This window comes from Saccopteryx leptura, chromosome 7, assembly GCF_036850995.1.
Source record: "Saccopteryx leptura isolate mSacLep1 chromosome 7, mSacLep1_pri_phased_curated, whole genome shotgun sequence".
Taxonomy (NCBI): domain Eukaryota; kingdom Metazoa; phylum Chordata; class Mammalia; order Chiroptera; family Emballonuridae; genus Saccopteryx; species Saccopteryx leptura.
In genome coordinates this window covers 95,808,370-95,820,159 of record NC_089509.1, presented here as the reverse complement: position 1 = coordinate 95,820,159, position 11,790 = coordinate 95,808,370, and the positions used below count along the sequence as shown (strand labels likewise).

General features: G+C 42.6%; 1 protein-coding gene across 2 annotated transcripts in view; it reads left to right on the top strand.

Annotated features, from left to right (window-relative positions):
• The first annotated feature begins 1,582 nt into the window (after positions 1-1,582).
• Positions 1,583-11,790, top strand: part of LANCL1 (LanC like glutathione S-transferase 1) — a 49,137-nt gene continuing 38,929 nt past the window's right edge. Inside the window, exons 1-3 of one of the 2 annotated variants that reach the window (XM_066346704.1) lie at positions 1,583-1,632; positions 1,945-2,041; positions 7,144-7,261. In XM_066346704.1, the coding sequence (XP_066202801.1) occupies positions 1,961-2,041; positions 7,144-7,261 (199 nt within the window). In that variant the 5' untranslated portion in view covers positions 1,583-1,632; positions 1,945-1,960. The other variant, XM_066346703.1, reaches the window with a different exon arrangement.

Here is an 11,790-nt window from a genome sequence, read left to right as displayed (position 1 = left end):
AGGGACACTGCTGAACAGACTACAATGAATAGTACAGTCTCCCCCAACCCCCCCCCCCCCCAAAAAAAAGTCCCTTCCAAGTGTCAGAAGTGCTGAGGTTGAGAACCCCCACGCCATCTCACTAGGTTATCCAAATCAAGTGCTTGGGAGACTTCCCTGCAAGCTGACCAAATGCCCTTTTTCTTTTTTCTCATCTCATTCTTTTATTTACTCTCCTTCGATCTTCTCCTTCCAGACTTTCATTTCGCTCAAGCACAATCAATTATCTGTGATGCCTCCCTCCCTCTGGTAATCATTAATTTACTTCAATATCACACTGATTCTACTTGTTCATATAAAGACTATGAATGGGAAAAACAGATAGTAAGCCTTTAATAAAAAAAAATTTGCTGATATGCCGCTCACTCCTTTTCCTTTTCTATCTTATCAGTTGCTCATCCACACACCCATCAATTAAAAGAGGAAGAGTATCCAATTTAAGATTCACTGAGGGCCTCTACCAAATCTTCATGATTTTGGTGAAAGAGAGATAAGTGTCCTAGGAGGGTGACAGTTAAAAAGAGTCAGAGTGGGGGTCAGAAGTAGAGTGTGGGACGGCAGCCACAGAGGGACAAGTGGGATGCTTTGTGCCAAGGTGTAGAATGGGGAAGGATTGAGCTTCAACAACTGCATGATTGAGGCTAGGATCCTTCACTGAAACAAGAGAGAAAAGGAAGAGAAGATAGAGTGACTTTCTGACTTTTAAACTGAACTCCAAAATTCTCCCAGCAACCGGATGGGCCTCATGCATACCAGGTAAGATTGTAAGTTCAAATGAAAGGGAAAAGTTTCAGATAATGGAGACTATTAAATATTGAAATTGAATGTTGTGGCTGTTCTGCTCTGCTGGACTTTACTCTTTCTTTTTAAGGGGCTTGGGTATACAGTGTTAGAGACCAACTTAGGCTAAAGATCAGATTAACGTTCTTAAAAGCTGTGATTTCTGTTTTATGTATTTTCCCTGACGTCTTATCAATTACCATTTGATACCTTGTCCCTAGGGCACTCACGTGGCCTCTTGAGTACCTGTGAGATACTGGCACTTCCATATATCCTGGTTTTTGCTGTTTTGTTTGTGTTGATAATTGGGGTGGTGGGCTTCATTTGTTCTGTTTCCTTTTTGTTTTGTTTATTTTTAATGAAAAAAAGAAAAGTTTGCAAAATACTAGAAAGACACTACCCTCCCCAATTTTACGGAGTCCTAGTAGTGGAAATATGAACGCTTATTTTTCAATACAGTCTTTTTTCCAGATTAAAAAAAGTCTAATTCTTATGAATTATCAGAACTTGAATTAGTTTTCATAAAAAAAATTTTAATTAAAAGAGAATAAGGTAGAAAATATTGGGCACATTATCCCTTTGTATTAAGATATGTCTTCAATCCAGCTATCAAGGAATTAAATCACTCTTTAGCATCCTTTGGAAATCACACTCCTGTTTCTTTAAAGAACTGAGAGAGAAGGGGGCGGGGCTTCCTTACTTCTCCGCCCGCCCCCGCCCTCCGCTGCGCCATCAGACGCAGGTTCTGATTGGCCAGACGGCAGGAAGTAAGCGGTGACCGCGCCGCTTCAGTTAGCGTCGGGAGGCTGCGGGGTGAGAGGCGGAGGCGGGGCTGGGCTTCTGGACACTGCCCTGGGCAGTGGCTTCAAATCGCGGGAGTGGGAACGTGGGGTGCAAAACGGCTCCTCTTCATCCCGGTGGGTTCGGGGCCCTGGCAGCCTTTTCGCGGAGGTGCCACGCCCTAGCGGCCGGGCCGCCGTGGGCCCGGCGTCCCCGCGGACCGCCGAGGCCGCGCGGTGGCCCTGGAGGCCGCAGGGAAGTGTCGCCCGGGCTCCGGCCGCCGCCCGCGCAGTCAGGCCGTGGCCCCCGTCTCAACCCCGGTTCTCTCTTTCCCCTGTTCTGCAGGCTCGCTTCCGGCGTCATGGCTGAAAGGGCCTTCCCGAATCCTTTCGCCGACTTTAACAAATCCCTGGCCGAAGGCTACTTTGATCCTGCTGGGAGGGTGAGTGTGGGATACACCTGCCCGAATCCCTTCCTCCAACCCCCAGCGTTTGGAAAGAAGCTCAATTTTGCCTGAAAGGGATGAGCATCCTTTTAAATATATGTATATAATTCGATGGTAATGATATAAAATATATTTTAAATATGTAAAAGACATGTTAAAATATACAATTTGAGCTCTAATATGTGGGATGTCTTAGGAATCATGGTTAATATGAATTAATCAGTGCGATCACCTCAATCGTTGATATTTTAAATTATAAAAATACGTAGATATGCAGTTTACATTAAATTTGCATTTTTTATTTTCTTTTTATTTGCTTTTTTAAAGAGAGGTGAAAACCCTGACGGTATTTCGCATGTGCCCTGTTAATTGCTCTAGGATGGTACACAAGTATAGGCAGAGTGATGATGAGAGTAAACTGGAATGCAGACATCTTTAAACTGAAAGAGCTGAGAGAAATTTGGGACATAGGCCTGAAATTCTTCGTACCATTTCCACTCTCTGCATGACATTCCCACAGCTGGGAAAAAAAAACAAAACAAAAAACCCAGTAAATTAAACTAGTTTGCAAAACCACTGTGCAAAAGAGAAGCTGGGTGTTAGTTACCAGAGGCCTGTGTTTCCTCATGTTTCTTTGGAGACATTGAGAATACGGTTCTTAGAATACCTAGTTGAGAGATTCTCAAAGAGTGAGTTCGATTGGATAAGTGACCTCTTTAAATGCACACACACTTTGTAAAATTTTACCAGTTTATTTCTTCCAAACTTCTCAGTCCTATGAAAAGCATTTCATTTTTCATATCTGTCAAGTTTACGTGGCTCTGTTGATCTCTTCTCTAAAACACTCATCATTATAGATTCACTTGGGTCATGATGCAGGTGGGAGACATGTCAGATGGAGAGGAGCTGTAGGATAGAAAGGTACCAAAGTGTATGTGGAACTAGAGTCAGTTCTATTCTTTTAAGACCAAAATTGAACTGCCCTAAGGAAGCTTCTTATAATTTTCTTGAGGTCAGATGGCTTCCGTTTGGCCATTTGGACCTGCATTCTGCCTAGCTCAGCGGATCCTGAGGCTGAAGTATTTGTCTTGTCTTGTTGGAAGAAGACATGCTGTTTCATGATCACTTGGCAAAGAGGTCCTAATGTATCCTAATGACAGAAGTCTTCAGGAGGATGTAGCTCACTATTTAGGCTTTTTAATAAATGTTTTTTCACAGAGTTAACTATAAGGGGGGAAGAATATTCAGAAACTTAAATTCCAGCCACGAAATAACAATGTTATTTATTGCTTAACACATGGGTTTTTTTTGTTTTTGGGTGTTTTTTTTTATTTTTATTTTTCTGAAGCTGGAAACGGGGAGAGACAGTCAGACAGACTCCCGCATGCGCCCGACCGAGATACACCCGGCATGCCCACCAGGGGCAATGCTCTGCCCACCAGGAGGCGATGCTCTGCCCCTCCAGGGCGTCGCTCTGCCGTGACCAGAGCCACTCTAGCGGCTGGGGCAGAGGCCAAGGAGCCATCCCCAGTGCCCGGGCCATCTTTGCTCCAATGGAGCCTTGGCTGCGGGAGGGGAAGAGAGAGACAGAGAGGAAGGAGGAGGGAGTGGAGAAGCAAATGGGCGCTTCTCCTATGTGCCCTGGCCGGGAATCGAACCCGGGTCCCCCGCACGCCAGGCCGACACTCTACCGCTGAGCCAACCGGCCAGGGCAACACATGGTTTTTGGACAGATCCTTGAAAGAAACTAACATACAAGTTCTAAAATTGCTTAATGTTGAACACGAAGGATGATGCCCTGGAGATCTGTCCTCCTAAGTTTGTTAACATACACGTTTTAGTAAAGAACTGGTCTGTTTTCTGGCATCTATCAGGAAAAGGGGGGCTTTTAGATATTCTTCAAATATTGCTAGAGTTTGAATAATTTTGTGGTCTGCCACAAGCAATCAGTATTCTTAAGGAGGTCACCTTTATTAAGTGTAGTTGTGTAACTTCCTTTCTTGAGGTTTGGGCATTCTCGTTATTCTTGGTCTCTTAAAATAAGGCCAAGTAAGATGACAAATTATCTATCTATGATCTGTGAACAGTAGATGACATGTTCTCATGTAGAAATACTCTTCTTAATATTGAAGTATATTTTATCTTACTAAATGTATTTTCAAGACTTGTTGAAATCTTAACCTCTTGGTAGAAACTGTTAAATAGTAGGGGTATGTCCTTCAAACACAGTGGTTTCTTCAGCATGTGAAATAAGGGATCACAGAAGTGTTTCAGAACAAATAATCCAAGTATGGCCAATTTGCCTTATCAGAGATGCTCTTCAGAAGTGAAACTCAATAACATATTATTATTAATAATTCTGTACTGCCTTCTTACTTTTTTTCAGTGTCAGGATGCCCTTTTTTAAAAAAATGAGATTATGATGCTGACAGATAGTAGTTTTGTTTTTACAATCCTTACATGGTAAAATAAAACATACTTTTGTAATGTTCTCCAACGTGGTTTTGAAATTTCACTGCTTTGTGAATCTTATTCTAGGAATCACAGAAGATTCGTAAAATTATTGAGGGATAATTAAAGTGACTTTTTAAGATATGTCATGATTCAGTGTATATAGAACTTTCAAAATACTTTTCCATTGCCTGTAGGACAAATAGCATAATGATTGTGTGGGCCTCAGTTTGCCCAGCTCCTTTGGGCTTTATATGGATGTCACTAATCCCCTAGCCCCAGCCTTAATGTGTTTTCAGTCCATGTCCAAATCATTGCTTATTATAGACCCTGGACTGCTTATAGCATAAATATGTCAGCAATTGTATCCCTGTATACAAAAGACCTGGGCCATATGATCTCAGTTGATCTTCGAATTACCTTTTCAGATTGGTAGGACAGGTGTTTTCCTGACTTTATAGAGGTAACTGAAGCATAACAACGCTGCAAGTTGAGTAAGGTCACTTGTCTAATAGCAGTAAGGAGACAGCCAAGTTCATTCACTGAGCGTTATTTAGGAAGCCCCTACTCTGCCAGGCACGGTGCTGGGCATGGGTTCTTTTTTATTTGATTGTTTGTTTTATTTTAGCAAGAAGAGGGGAGGCAGAGAGACAGACTCCTGAGTAAGCACCAACTGGGACCCAGCTGGCAAGCCCACTAGGGGGCGACGCTCTGCCCGTCTGTGGCATTGCGCTGTTGCTCAGCAACCAAGCCATTTTTTTTAGCACCTGAGGTGGAGGCCACAGAGCCATCCTCAGTGCCAGAGGCCGACTTGCTCAAACCAGTTGAGCCTTGGCTGCAGGAGGAGAAGAGAGAGGAGAGGGGGAGGGGGAGAGAAACAGATGATCACTTTTCCTGTGTGCCCTGATGGGGAATTGAATCCAGGACATCCACACACTGGACTGATGCTTACTACTGACCCAACTGGCCACGGCCTAGGCATGGGTTTTTTATGCTAGATTTGATATTCTTTCCACTCTGCATGAGACTTTATTTTCTAAGAGAAAAAGAAAGAGACAGACAAGGATAGACAGACAGGAAGGGAGAGAGATGAGAAGCATCAACTCAGTTGTGACACTTAAGTGGTTCATTGATTGCTATCTTATATATGCCTTGATCGGGGCTCCAGCTGAGCCAGTGACCCCTTGCTTGAGCCAGTGACCTTGGGCTTCAAACCAGCGGCCTTTGGGCTCAAGTCTGATCCAGTACTCAAGCCAGCGACCCCATGCTCAAGCTGGTGAGCCTGTTTTCTAGCTGGATGAGCCCGCACCCAACCCAGTGACCTCAGGGTTTCAAACCTGTGTCCTCAGCATCCCAGACCAATTTTCAATCCACTGCACCATCACCTGGTCAGGCATGGCTCTTGATATCTGTGAATTTATTTTGCTTTCTTAAAAGATGTTTATTTTTTATAAATGGATTTTTATAAAAGTTCATCCTTTTAAAAAAAGCAATTAGAGTTTCTGTAGGGAATTAACATTGCTTCAGCTTAAGTACTAAAAATTCAGTGGTGTGCAAACAGCAAACATCTTCTGATTTGTGGTTAATTGAATAAAATGACTTATTATCATAAAAAGTATTGGTTTAAAGTGAGCTCTACTAGGTAGAAATTACTGTGATCTAGTTTATCACTGATGGTCTATTTTAGTATTTAATTAAACCCTTTGTGTAATGCATTGCAACAAAGTTTGCAACAAAAATACAATTGACCCTTAAACAGTGCCGGAGGTTAGGGACACTGACCTTCTGAGCAGTCAGAAATCCAAGTATAACTACATTTGGCCCTCTGCATACTTGATTCCCAACCATTGAGTTGCCTCTTGAATAGCACAAGTTGAGCTGCACAGTCAAGTAAAAAAATCCACATAAAGGTGGACCTGCACAGTTCAAACCTGTGTGGTTCAAGGGTCAACCACATTTCCTATCTTGATTAGTAGTACTTTTTAAGTTTTGTTACTTTTACAATAAAATACAGTAAGACCTAACTGTGACTTTAAGGTAAATAACATATAACCAATTTTGCCATAGGCTGATTGATATAAACAAGGGTTAAATTCCTATGGATATTTCTGAATACAAATATATTACCAAAATTCTAAATAAAGACACAAAACACTTCTAATATTAAACACTGAAATAAATGTGAGCTATACATACATATAAGAAAGATTTCTAAAAAGAAGGCTGATGATTATTCTCCAGCCTGCTTACCAGAGTCAGGGTCGGGCCTGGACAGGACGCCCTGCCATGCCAGCCTGCACCCACACCCATGCCCAGGCCGGGCAGTGTACACGCCAGTTCCCCTCGCGTGCACATCTTTGGGATGAGGGAGGAAACAGGAGTTTCCAGAGAAAACTCCGACATGGGGAGAGCACACAGACTCCATACCGACAGTGTACCCTGCAGGAATTGATTTCTTTCCTCATCAGTGTTATAACAAAACAACATTGAACAATGACATTTGTGGACCTGCTGCAATTGTCCAGTCTCCCAGGGAGAAATACGTGGCCTGAGTGGAAATGAAGTATCCTCTGATTGTTGATAGCCTACAGTCCAAGAAATCAAGTGACACTATATTTTGATGTTTGTTTTCCTCTTAATTTCTACAGCTGACTCCTGAGTTCTCACAGCGCTTGAACAATAAGATCCGAGAGCTTCTGCAGCAAATGGAGAGAGGTCTGAAGTCAGCAGACCCTCGGGATGGTACCGCGTACACTGGCTGGACAGGTATGAGGTGCTGACTGTGAGCTGGCCTAGGCGTTGTAGAGGAGAGCCAGCGCATTGCCTTTCCAGAGCAGTACAGCTCAGTACCTTACATGCTTCCTGCTACTGCGTAGGAGCAATGCTGTGCTCTCGGCCGGCCTTGGTATGTCCGAATTCTTCACAGTGCCCTGAACTTGGGCAGGGTAAGCCTGTTCATGGAATTCATGCCTGACACACATTTAGAGGCTGCTGTACTTGTGAGGACAGAAAATGATGTTCAGCATTACATAGTTAATTTGGAGATGGAATTTCAGTGGGAAAAGTTGGAAAGAGTTCCACAATAGAGTGTGTGAAAAAGGTTAGGAGAATTTATCCACAGGAAATAAATCACATCCAGAATCGTTTTTTATAAAAATTATCACATAACGGGGAACCATACCGAACACAAGGTAAAGTATAGATTCTGTGAACTAATCCTTTCATATAGTCACTGGTGGGTGGTTTGTATTCGCTGTTTGCCGTCTTTGAGAAATGGAGAAAATTTCGGAAGGAATAGTACAAATGTCAAAATGGAAAGAGAAACCAAAGTAGGAAAGTTGAAGAACAGTTAGTTTACTAATGTGGTGAAACAGAACGGCTTTATAAGCTTGAAGAAAGCACAGTTTAGAGACTCAGTGTTTCCCACTTACCCTGAAAAGTAGACAAGAAGGAACCGGTTTTTAGCTTAGGAGTTTGAATTTGATTTTCAGGCAGTGGTGCTTGTCCTCAAAATGTAATTCCTGAGCCTCACAGCAGAAATTCTGGTTCGGGAGGTCGTGGACAGGCACATGGTCATCTTTAGACTGGGCTTTGAGGGAAGGAATTACTAATAACAGTCTCTGAGAAAACCTCTTCTAGTAATGGCAAGTGATTCTACCTGTCCTTACAAGGATGGGAAGGCAGATAAAATCAGAGTAAAACTTATGATCTCAGGGACATTTAAGGTTAGTATTTTATAAAATAAGAGGAATGGATGGGTCTTCCCTTTTATAGTTTAGTTTTATGATTTTTGTGGGTTTTAGAAGCTTCCACTTTTTGTCCTTAAATATCTCTGATACTCATTGCTGTCTCGTGGAAGTAGCTTATATGGCAGTGTCTAAGGCAAATTGGCATACTGAGCAGTGGGGTTTCTTCAGTTGCTGGTTGTTTTATGATGTAACATAAAATCTAGATAAATTTGTTACTGACTTTTTTTTTTTTCTTTAGAGAAAGAGAGACAAGGACAGATAGGGACAGATAGACAGGAAGGGAGAGAGATGAGAAGCATCAATTCTTTATTGCAGCACCTTAGTTGTTCATTGTTTGCTTTCTCAATTGTGCTTTGAGCGGGGGACTCCAGCCAAGCCAGTGACCCCTTGCTCAAGTCAGTGACCTTGGGCTTCAAGCCAGAGACCTTAGGGTCATGTCTGTGATCCCACATTCAAGCCGGTGAGCCCACGCTCAAGCCCGTGATCCTGTGCTCAAGCTGGTGAGCCTACACTCAGGCTGACGCTCAAGCCAGTGACCTCAGGATTTCGAACTTGGGTCCTCAGCATCCCGGGCTAACGCTCTATCCACTGCACCACCACCTGGTCAGCTGCTACTGGCTTTTGATGCAAGTTTCCTAATGTCTCCTAATCAAGCACTGCAAAAAAGCCATTGTTCCAACATAAATGGACTGTCTCCCCCAGTGTTTTGATAAGTAAAATGCTTTCGAGGCCAGTGTTCAGAAAATCTAAATGGCATAAAACTCTGAGATGCATAAGATTCTAAAGCTGATTTGACCAAAAACGATCATAATATTATTAATAACGCCCATGATGTTCTATCTTACCAAGTATTTCTATCCACAACTGCAATTTTAATAACAAAAAAATACATCCATAAACATCTTTTTTTTTTTTTTTTTTTTTTGAGAAAGAGAGGGACAAATAGGTACAGACAGACAGAAAGGGACAGAGATGAGAAGCATCAGTTCTTTGTTGTGGCTCCTTAGTTGTTTATTGATTGCTTTCCCATATGAGCCCTGACTGGGGGCGGGAGGCTACAGCAGAACGAGTGACCCCTTGCTCAAGCCAGCAACCTTGGCCTCAAGATGGTGAGCCTTCCTCAAACCAGATGAGCCCGCACTCAAGCCAGTGACCTCGGGGTTTCGAACCTGGGTCCTCTGCGTCCAGTCTGATGCTCTGTCCACTGCGCCACCACCTGGTCAGGCTCCATAAACATCTTAACACAGTAAAAATACTTGGTGTGTGTCCAAGCTTTATTTACATAATTATGTGTAGACTTGTGTTACTTTGTGCATGCTCTATGTTATCTTTCAAAAATTGATACTTTTTAGAAAACGGACTATATTTCATTGACTTTGTTCAGTGCCAAATTTAGGGTCAGATTTTTAAAAATATTTATTTTTGCTTTCATTGCTGTCCTGTCCAAAATTATTACTTTGGGAAACAATAATTTATTGTAGAAACCTGTATGGCCAGTAGCCATGTCCACCATCACAGCCGCCTGGCCCACCATGCAGGTTCAAGTTTGATTCAAACAGATGGTAATGAAACAACGGAGCCAAGAACTGGTGGGCCCTCATCTTTATCCTAGCTTGCACCTGGTGGGCAAGAAATACACACAGTGGGAAAACACTTTCCTTTCCATTCAGGGCTCCCAAAGCCACTGACTTATCCGAGTTTCCTAGAATCAAAGTTTTCTACCTCACCAGCCTTATTCACCTTGTTTCCCATCTCCTTCTCTCTGCACAAACTCTGCACTAACTGGCTTCTCCTTCAGCACTCTGCCATCTTGGCTGCTTCTCCTCTCCTCCACGAGGTCTTTCTCTGCTCTTTCTCTAATGCTAATCTCAGGAACCGAGAGAGAGCAAGCTCTTGGTCTGCCCCATTTTATAGTATAGAAATCAAAACCTTTAATCCAATATACAAATAAGGAAGTCTCTGAAACAAAGTCACTTAGGGTGGGAAAGGCTTAGTCTAAAACTAAGCCTCTTAGGCTATAACCACCCTGCCTGCTTATGGCCTGTCCCCCACACCCAATGCAAACTATAAGCTAGCAAACAAATATATCATATTTACAAACTTATTTGACCAACAAAACCTTTAAAACTTTATTTCCTTCTTCAGTGTTGATATTTACTGAGCATTTGTGGTCAGTTTACTATGAAAGCTATTGCACATTATAATTATATTATTCATTTCATAGTTTGTATGAGAAATCTGCATGATTATTACAGTTAGTTAACTTTAAATTACTATCCTAGTATTATGTTGAGATTCATTCCCCAGTACTAATATGATCAATAGTTCATTCTGATTCACATAAGATTAGGATTTGGAATAGGATTGGGTTCAGCTTCATACACGCAGAAGAATCAGAATTGCAATGCTTTAAATGAAATAGAAGTTTCTTTTTGTCTCATGTAAACGAAAGCCAGAAACAGGCATTCCAGGGATGTAAAGCCAGTGGCGAGGGCTACCATCACAGCAGCCTGGCTCATGCAGGTTCGCATCAGATTCAGACAGTCGGTAAAGAAACAACGGAGCCAAAAACTGGTGGGCCATCATTTTTAATTCTAGCTTGCACCCGGCGGGCAAGTAAAAACACACACTGGGCTCCAAAACCCACTCACATTCAGTGCTCACAAAGCTACTGACTTACCCGAGTTTCCTAGAATCAAAGGTTTCTATCTCACCAGACTTATTCACCTCTGTTCCCCATCTCCTTCCTTCTCCCTGCACAAACTCTGCACAAACTGGCTTCTCACTCAACACTCCGCCATCTTGGCTGCTTCTCCTGGCCTCTTCCACATGGCCTTTCTCTGCTCTCTAATGCTAATCTCAGGAACCAAGAGAGCAAGCTCCTGTTCTGCCTCCATTTTATAGTGTAGAAAGCCAAAAACCTTTAATCCAATATACAAAATAGGGAAGTCTCTAATACAAAGTCACATATCTGAGACATGATGGGATTGTACTGCCCCACATTAAAAAGGGTGGGAAAGGCTTAGTCCTAAAACCTAGCCCCCGGCTACAAAGATCCTGCCTGCCCACAGCCCACAGAGACACATTAATATCACCTGGGCAACGGCCTCCACTTGGGCAGCACCATCTTTAACAAAGTGAGCATAATACATTTTATCTGCCCAACAAGGGATAATAATAGTGGCCTCAGGATATCACCTGAACCCAGTTTCCTTTCCTTCTGCTTCATAATCCCTCAGCCACTAGCTTCTACCTTCTGGCCAGTTAGCTGCTGAAGATCCAAGGATGACATCAGCTTTTCAGGCTGCAGGAAGGCATTTCTTCCCTTTTAAAAGACCTCCTGGAAGGCCCATTTAGCAGTTCAGTTCTACTTTGCATTGGCTAGAACATATTCACTAGTCATACCTGTTAGCAATGAAGGTTGGTAAATGTAGTCCGTTAGCAGGGGTTTTGTTAGTGTTGGTAAAATAAGTTTGTAAATATGATATATATGTTTGTTCACTTATAGTTTGCATTGGGTGTGGGGGACAGGCTCTAAGCAGGCAA